The 9,750-nt window shown below is 36.6% G+C and overlaps 1 protein-coding gene across 1 annotated transcript in view; it reads right to left on the reverse strand.

The window, feature by feature from the left end:
• NXNL2 (nucleoredoxin like 2) overlaps positions 1-9,321 on the reverse strand; it is a 28,073-nt gene extending 18,752 nt beyond the window's left edge. Inside the window, exon 1 of the mRNA XM_074281497.1 lies at positions 8,275-9,321. Coding sequence (XP_074137598.1) covers positions 8,275-8,576 — 302 coding nt within the window. The 5' untranslated portion in view covers positions 8,577-9,321. The remainder of the gene's footprint in view (positions 1-8,274) is intronic.
• Between the last annotated feature and the right edge of the window lie 429 nt (positions 9,322-9,750).

The raw sequence follows: 9,750 nt of genomic DNA on the forward strand, positions 1-9,750 counted from the left end.
TCAGATAGCTTCTGGTCTCAGGATAGTGGGGGATCAAACTTCTGAGACAATAGTGAATAGAACACTCCTTAGTTCATTCCTCACTATCTGTTGGTTAATGATAACCAAATTCCAGAGATCACTTCTCTGGGCTATAGAATTAGCATGTCAATGATAGAAACTGGATAAATATGTCTCTTTGCTTCTGATTCCTTGCTAGATCCTTTTGGAATTTAGCCCATTTGTTATGGCATTACAATTACAAATAAACTTTGCCCCTTGACCAGGAAATGGGTTCAACCTGCAAATTCTTTTGAGACACCTCAGACACCAGTCTGTGACCTCAAACTTTTGGGGTCCACCTTCCCAACCTCAATAGAGGCATCTATTATTGAGAGTCTTTTTTGAGGAATTCAACTACAAAGGTCAGAAGAGAAAAAGGATGATAACAAGAATGGAAAGATCATTAGTAAAGATTTTTTTTTTTTGAGGTTGAGGAGAAATAAGTATGTTTGTAGACAGTAGGAAAGGCACCAATTGAGAGGAAAAAATTGAAAACAAGAGAATGGGAATGATAGAGGTGGCAATCTGTTGGAAGAAATAGGATGGAATGGGATTACTTAAAGATGTTAGAGGAGTTAGACTTGGTTAAGGTGGCCACTTCATCATATGAAATAAGTAAAGGAAGAGAAAGTACCAAAAGATATCTGTGTGTTAGGAGATGGGATAGAAAAATGGGGGAGTTTATTATAGAAGATAAAATGGACAATAATAAAATGAAAAATTTTGCCATAGTTTTGGAATTTAGATTAGAAGGATTAAAAATAAATTGAGAAAATGATTTGTAGCAAATTTCCTTGGTGAATTGATATCCAAAATAGACATGGTTTGATAGAAAAACATAAAATTAAAAATCAACCTCCTAATAGAGAACCTGTCAAAGAACATAAATAGGCAGTTTTCAATTGAAGAAATATAAGCTATGAGCACCTACATGAAAAAATGCTCCAGATCACTAATGCTTAGAAAAATGTAAATGAAAATATCTTTGAGGATCTATCTTACACCTATCAGATTGTCAAAGATGACAAAAAGGGTGATGAGGTACTGAATGGTGGGGTGGTGGGCAGAGAGGAATTGAAACATTGTTACCTGGGGTAGCCTGGAAGAAGTCTCTCATAGAGATCAGTTTAGTTCCATAGTCCCACCCTCTGTGGAGGTAATCCAGCTAGAAATCTAAGTTATTTCAAGTCCTTGAGGCTAAAATTTTCCTAAAAATCTGCCTAGGGTCCTAGTCCCTGCCATCTTTGAGCCTCAGTCCAACACAAAGCGCTGGAGTGCCTTTCCCTTTTCCTCTTCCCCCTTCCCCCAGGCCACACAGTATCTCCCCAACTCCATTATGCTTCCCAACCCCACTCCTCCTCCTTACAGATAACTAACTCTTTTAGAATATTAAGTCCCTTTTAGGATTTAGCCTGCAAGCTAAGTGCATGCCCCAACCTCATAGGCTCTATTTCTAGTAATTGTGAGTTCCTTAAGGAACTTGTCTTTTATATGCTATTTATCATTCATAGTGTATCTCTTCATTTGGTCTGTATGATGATGGTGATATCTTTTATTTCAGGTATTGGGTTTAAATGAGGCAGAGTTGCACAAAGTGGTCAGCATCACTCTTCTAAAGCTATCATCGTCCAGTGTCAGGACAAAGACAAAATGACTGGTGATGACTCAAGATATAGTGGATGGCATTTCAAGTGTTTTCAATGTCTAACCAAGCTTTAAGTGCTCCTCAACACATGCTTCACCTGCCTTCATTGGAACAAATTGTTCTCATTTATCCATTCCACCAGGGGAAGTCTTTACATGTTTGGGGTAGAATATCAAATATTCATCAAATTCAGGGAAAAAAAAGAGTAAAACCATAATAGTGGGGGTCTCAATGTATCACTTTCAGAACCAGACAAATATAATAAAAATTTAAACAAGAAAGTTAAGAACATTAACAATTTTAGAAAGTTAGAGGTGATAATCATATACATTATATAAAGTGTAGTATTTGGTGGGAAATGGTTATTGTTAATATTATATCAAATGTTGAAGGTGAAGTCAAGAGAACTGAATTTGAATCTTATTTCTGCCACTTAATATATGTATCACTTAATTAATTGCAAGTTGCTTAACCTTTCTAGGTTTCTCTTTACTGTATTGTCTACTCATGCCTCTTCCATCTTGCAAAGTTTATTTTTTTTAAGCAAAGTATAAGACTTTACATTTATTTCCACTAAATTTCATCCATTTAATTCAATACAATGTTGTTGGGATCTTTAATCTTTTAAGGATCTTTTTGAATCCATATTTATTTAATATGTTAACTATCCCTTTCATCTTTGTATCATTTAAAAATTTAATATTCATGCCATTTATGTTTTGATCCAAGTCACTGATAAAAAACATTAGAGAATAATACCAAATACCTTAAGACACTTGAGTGAATATTTCTTGCTAAGTTTTTTAAAAATTCAATTTTATTTTACTTGTAGTTCCTAAGTATCTCCTTTCTACAATCCCACCACCCCCCTTCACTGAAACTAAAATCCATTACAAATATGTATAATCAAGTAAAACAAACTCCTGCATTTTTCATGTCCATCAAACAATTCATATGATCACATGAATATTGTAAGAATGAACCATTTTGAAGGAGTTAAAAACACTGAATATTAAAATGCCTAATCATATTGTAGAGCCTAGATTCATAGACTATAGTTCATGACCTCATATGTAACTGAATATGGGATCATGAAATTATAATGTATTTTCATTAAATATTTGATTTGCATATCTATTTTATATACCTATATACCTGGGGTCACATAAAAATTTCTCAAGCAAAAAGAGATAATGAGTGGAAAAAGTTTAAGAAGCTGTGTGCTAGAGAACTTGTGATGAAACATGCTACCCACTTTTCAGTATAAATGAAATAACCATAAATGCATTATGAGCCTTAAAATCTTTCTTTTTCTTCTCTCCCTCTCTCCCTCTCTCCCTCCCTCCCTCCCTCCTTCCTTCCTTCCTTCCTTCCTTCCTTCCTTCCTTCCTTCCTTCCTTCCTTCCTTCCTTCCTTCCTTCCTTCCTTCCTTCTCTTCTTCTCTATTTCCTTCTTTCCTCTTTCTCTTTCTAGACATAGCCAATGTTGGAATTTGTTCTGCTTTTAACATGTTTTTTTTTTTTTTTTTAATTTCTCATGGATAGAGTGTGGGATAAAGAAAAAGTTATTTGCCTTGTTGAAAAACAAACAAACAAAACTTTAAGTTAAAAAGCCCAGAAAATCACCTGAAAGGAGAATAGATTGGCATAGAGAGAAATATAAAGCAGACCCACTAACAGCCTATTGTAGTAGTCCAGGGATGAGGTGATAAGAACCTGCACCAAAATGAAGGCAATGTCAGAGGCAAGAAGATACTTTATTCAAGAGATGAAAGGTGAAGCTTGACAACAAATTGGATATTGGGTGGCCAGTAAAAGATGGTGAGGAATCAAGGACAATACCTATGATTTGAGGTAGTCTTATCCTCTACAATCATTCCTTACAAGGCTAGACCATTTTTATTTATGATTTCTTGTATTATGGTATCTTGGGTTTTTTTCTTTTTTGTCATATAGTACTATGATTTTTAGATTATTTTTCATTGCTCTCTTCTGCAGGTCATTTGTTTTTTAAGATATGTACCTTACTTTTTCCTCTCATTTTTTATTTTAATATTTTTATTTTGTTTTAATATATAATGTTGATGGATAGTCTTTGTTTTCTGATTGACCAATTCTCTTTTTCAAGTTTTATTCTTGCAAAAAATAATGTTGTCTATTCCAAGTCATTAAATTTCTTGCCCTTCTTTCCCTACCCTAGCTATCATTTCTTCTAATGTTACATTTTGTATCTCTTATCTTGTTACTTCTAAGTATTTCTATAGTCCTTGTGGCCAGGTCATTTTTTTCTTCTAGTTGATCTATGAACTTGTTATGGACTTAATTTTTCCTACTGGGTTTACCCTTTGGGTTTATCTAGACTCAATATTCTTCTTTTTTTGTGTGTATGTTTGGTATTTTCTTCTTTTTCAGTTGTTCAGCTTCAGTTTTTGTGCTGGAGCTTTGTGTTTAGGTCAGACTCTGCTTCCTCTCTTATTCTTTGGATAACGTAGGCAGGCTCTGTTTAATTCTAGATACAGGGGCTGTCACATAGCCTTCCTTTCCCCAACCAGATGATTTTGATTATATTGTTAGCAGGCCCCCTGCAAGACCATGTGTGTGATTCACTTTCTCCTGTTGTGGCTTGGGCACAAGGGTTTTGGGTACTGGGATAACATTGTCTCCTCCTTCAGGTCAGACCAACTGATTGGGCTCTGGAATGATCAAGGACTGCCTGGATGCTGGGTTAGACACTTGCTTGGGCACTGCTCCAGTTCTCTCTTCTGCAGCAGTTCACAGAGTGAGATGTCTCAACCCTGAGACCAAGGCCAGTTTTGTCCATATTTCTGTCAGAGGTTGAGCCTTGGACTATCCAAGCCCTGCTCTAGATGCTAATGTGGCCCTATCTCTTGCTGTGGTCTGCATTTTTGAACTCGATTCCTTCTACCAACCTTAATGTTGTCTCTTTTTGGTTCTGTTCATCATTGTTCATCCTAGGACATTTTTAAGGACTTACTGCTGTGTTTGTGGGAATCTGAATTCCTATAGTCCAATATCATCTTCCCACAGTTAGAAGATTAGATTTAAAGAGAAATGAAAGGTTCAAGAAAATCAAAAGTAGAAGAGTTGAACTGATTTACTGTCCCAATCTCAGTGGTAGGAAATAGTAGCAATGGAAATTGCATCGATATACAGAGGAGGTAAGGTAACCAAAGAGGATGGGTGATAAAATGCTACTAAATCAGAGGTGAACAATGCTGAGAAAGCAATTTTTCTATTTTCTCAATAAAGACTGGGGGTATGGAATAGAAGTACCAGAGGGAAAAGATTGTGACATTGAGATTAAGGGTGTGGATCTTTACCCTAGAAAAGGGTACTAATGAACAGTTTTCCTAGGGCAGCAGGTGGGGCACTAGACCCTTGTGATGGGAATAGTCTGTGGAGAGTTTAATCATTGGAAGGCTGGATTATCTTTGCAAGGATATATATGATTTCCTAGGTGCAGCTAATTCCTAGAATGGTGGGATGAATAAAGATAGAAAGAAGACATTGCATGGACCTTTATAATGAAGACTGAACATATTGAAGGCAGGAAATAGGGCCAGATCCCATAAGTTAGGGACACAGGGTGACTGCTACCAAGCCACACTGTTCCCTTGTGAATGGCTATTTCTAAATGAGGCATAGCAGGAATAGCAGGAAATAAAAAACTGTAATGACATGATCTACAAAGGCTGTCGCAATTTGAAAGAGCTTGAACATAAATACTTCAAAAGCTTTACCTCCATGAGGAACACAAGAATGAATAAAATTAAATTTATGATCCATGAATCAGAAGAAAGAGAAATAATAATGATGATGATAGTATTTATATAGTGCCTACTATGAGCCAGATATTTTGCAGATATTATTTCATCTAATTTCCAAGCAACCCTACAAGTTACGTGCTATTATAATCTCCTTTTTACAATTAGGGAAATTGAGACAGAAAAACGTTCAGTGCCTTGCTTAAAGTTACCCAACTACTAAATGTCTGCAGCCAGATTTGAAATCAGATCCTCCTGATTTCCCCACCCACACTCTTTCTCTATGCCACCTAGCTGTGAGAACAAAACAAAGGTAAAAATCTTAGGATAGGGTATAGTACAATGAAGTTATTATAATAGAGGGTTATAAGTATTAAATGCCATTTTAAATGACTCTATTTTGTGCAGTATTTGCTGTTATTACTTTTTTTTTTTCTAATGTGACATGATGTACTAAATGTCTCCTCCAGTATCTTTCATCCTGTAATCACTTTTTGTTGCTCAATTTGTCTGATTCTTTTATGATCTCATTTGGGGTTTTCTTGGCAAAGATCTTGAAGTAGCTTAACATTTTCTTCTCTAGCTTATTTTACAAATAAGAAAATTGGAGCAAACAGGGTTAAGTGACTTGCCCAGGGTCATACAACTAGTATGTGTCTCAGATAAGTTTTAAACTCAAGAAGATGAGTCTTCCTTTCTTTAAAGCTGGTATTCTATCCATTCCATCACCTAGCTATCCTAATCACTTTACAATTATAAAAGGTAATTCATCAACTTTAAATAGCTCCTAGAAATTTGCCCACTTCTCTTTATGTTGTCTAAAAAGGCATACAGTAGGAGATTTAACAAAGGTTAATTAACTGATTAATAAATATACCATTTTCTTTGATCTGGTAAAAATATCTATGTTAAAGGCCTTTGTAATAGTTTAAGCATCAATTTTTTAATCTTTTATTTTTGCTAAAAAATATACCTTTTCCTATACTTATGTTGATATCAGATATGATCTCACTGGTCTTGTAACTTAGGAGAAGAAACTATAAACACCATCCATATAAGTGCACAAATATATGTGGAATTTGAAATATACATATCCATCATCTACTTCATGGGTTCATCACATTAGAGTGGATAAAATACATTTTATACGTCTATGAGTAACCTATGCTGGTTTATTAGCACAATAGCCTGAAAATTCTTGCTACAGAAAAGTGGTGAAGAAGGAACATTTTGAACTAATTGTTTAAAAGTGTAGGGGAAGAAAGGGAACAAAAGAGAGAGAAACTGATAAATAAAGGGAAATAAACTTATAAATAAAAAAATTGTATTATTAATAATGAACTTGTAAATATAAAAGATAAATATAACAATTTAATTTCATTCATCTGGTTGTGTCAGATAAATTTTTAAAAACTAACTAAAGTCTTACTTTGATGCCTCAAAGTAACCTAGATTTCTCAAACATTTGGTCCATAGAGAACAAATTCTGGTAGGTCTTAAAAGCAGGAAAGGCTTGGAGAGGAGAGGCGTGGCTAAACAGCTGTTCCCCAAGGACCAACGTAGCTTAGCTTGGAGAAAATCTCATGACTAATAGGGCTAGCCACCAGCTAATGACTTTTTTTCTGCTACACAATTTCTATAATCATCTAATAAAGCAAAGAGGGCTTGTGATCCAAAATAAAAGTTCTTCTTTGAAAATAACTTTAATAAATAATAACTAAAAAGTAGCCCAACTCATTATTTTCTAGTCAAACTTCCTCTTGTTACACAGCATCATAAACACAGCAAAAACCACAGATTATAGCACAGCAAAAGCAATTAAATATAAAATATCCAGCAAGTGAATAAAATTGGGAATAGGAATAATACAACAATCTTTACATTTATTATCATAAATGCAAGGATTCTTTCTAATTTTTCTGATGTTCTTTTCAAATATAAACCTAAAGATGAATGTACCCCAGTCTTTCCTGGGTCCGGGATATTATAGCATTAGAAATAAAAGAGATCTTACATTAATTAAACCCATAACCCTCATTTTGCAGATGAAAGTACAGTCTTCAGTTACAAAGCTTGGATCTAAGGTGGGATTTGAACTGAAGTCTTCCTAATTCTACATTCTGCAATCTATGCACAACATAACACTGCCTTTCCTAAGGGATAAATCTTAATAGCTTTGGGATAATAAATAAAAACAAGCTATAAATCTAAGCTATAAATAAGCTATAAATTATTAATCATCCAAAAGCAAATCATTTATTCTAAGCAGATTTCACATGACAGCCTATTTCCAGGATACTTGACATGGTGATATTTATTACACTACAATAAACATCTACTTGTTCCATATTCAAACTATTCACTATTCAGCCACCCCAGCTGTAAAAGTTTCAGCTACTGTGCTAGTGCTTATTTGTTTCACAATGATTAGAAAACTAAATGAAGAGATTAGAAGAATACTGAATAGTACCTGTAAGAGTTCTTACGCTTAACTATGAATAGACCTTAAAAGAACTGACAAGTACTCAAGATCGAATTCCACCTTTTAACAGGTGTGGAAAGGAGAAGCTAAGAAAAGATTCTTTGCTTGATATAGGCTTATTTAGCTGATGATTAAAGAGGAAAATTCTGTGTACTTGAAAGGAGTATGTTACCTGCAAGGGGGTTATTATGACACGAAATTAATCTATTTTTATGTAAAAGAGAGAGTAGAGAGAGATCATATAGCTGGTTTACAAAGAGATGTCCTCTCTCGCGGATTGTTCCCCTCCATCCCCAACTTCCTTTCCCTTACCCTACTCACTGTTTGAAAGGGTCGTGAAAAGGTAGGGCCAACCATTCCCCGTGCATGTCGTGCATATAATCTACCATCTCCTCCGGGCTGCGGTCAGAGGAGATAAAGACTATTTCGAAGGGCGCCGGAGGATGGGTCTCTTCCACTAGTTCCGTGTAGAAGTCGCACAGAAGCGGAGTGAAGTCCCTGCAAGGAGAGCACCAGCCTGCCGAGAAGTACAATCCCACCACCTTGTTCTGAAGCACGTCCTCGGGCTCCACCGTGTCTCCATCCTTGTTGACAAGGATCCTCCCGCTAAACACGTCCGCCATCACTTGCACACCACTTCTTCCTCCCGGCTGCGGCTCTCTTCCCCCGGGAGCTACAGAATGCGCTAGGGAGGTTTCTCCTTTCTCTCTGCAGCTTTTGTAAATGCTTCTGAAGCGCGTTGCTGAGTGAAGGGAAAAGAAGCGGGGCTAAAGGTGGAGTGAGCCTTCCTCCAGTCCGGCAACTAGAGGGATATTGTTCCAGGGAGTTAAGCTTCCTGAAACTTTAAAGAGGGGATAATTTTCTTGACGCTTAAGCTTACTTGATGCTTACGCTAATAATTATCTCCTCATCCACCCATACACACTTCCAAATAATGAGATTTGTCAGTATCCTACGACTGCTGAATTATAGTTGAAGAGCCCTCTCTCTCCCAAATTTCTAAGGCCCGCAGAAACTTTTCACGATTCCCTGGGGAAACCACGGAAATTCTAGTCTATGCCACTACTGTCCTTTTTGAAAGTGGATGTCCGTCACCTTTCCCTTCAGGCTTCTCTCGCTTCATGCTCCCGACCACTCTTCCAAACCTTTCTTTTATCCTATTAGTTCTCCCGAGCAAAGACCAATTCAGAGCAAAGACCAATTCAGATCAGGAAGCTTTCCGCAGCGGACCAGAGGTGCAAAACTAAGAAGCTTATGGTCCAAGTGAGACCAGTGAAGAAACAAATATCCACAGAGAGAAAGCTGTAGGAGCCTGAGTCTCCAAACGGAGTCTAGAGTTCCTTTTTAGCATCAGTACCACTGAAGGGGAAAAAAAGAAAGAAAAGAGGGAAAAAAAAAGAAGGGAAAGAGGAAGGAAGAAAATGACATCTATGAAACTCAGGAAATCAGTCACATCAGTTTTCCAGGGTCATTCTCAGGAACCAGAAGGGGTCAATACCCCAAGCAGGATATCCAGGGGCAGCTAGGTGGCGCAGTGGATAGAGCACCAGCCCTAAATTCAGGACCCGAGTTCAAATATGATCTCAGACACTTAACACTTCCTAGCTGTGTGACCCTTCGCAAGTCACTTAACCCCAGCCTCAGAAAAAAAAAAAAAAAAAAAAAAAAAAGAATACCAAGCAGGATATCCAATCTAAAGTCAACATCCAAAAGAAAATAGATGATGAGGCTGTAGGAAACGTGAACAGGGACCCATCTGCGGTTCCTCTGAAGCTGCCTTTTCATTACAGCATGTTT

The sequence above is a fragment of the Sminthopsis crassicaudata genome, chromosome 1 (genome assembly GCF_048593235.1).
Source record: "Sminthopsis crassicaudata isolate SCR6 chromosome 1, ASM4859323v1, whole genome shotgun sequence".
NCBI classification, from domain to species: domain Eukaryota; kingdom Metazoa; phylum Chordata; class Mammalia; order Dasyuromorphia; family Dasyuridae; genus Sminthopsis; species Sminthopsis crassicaudata.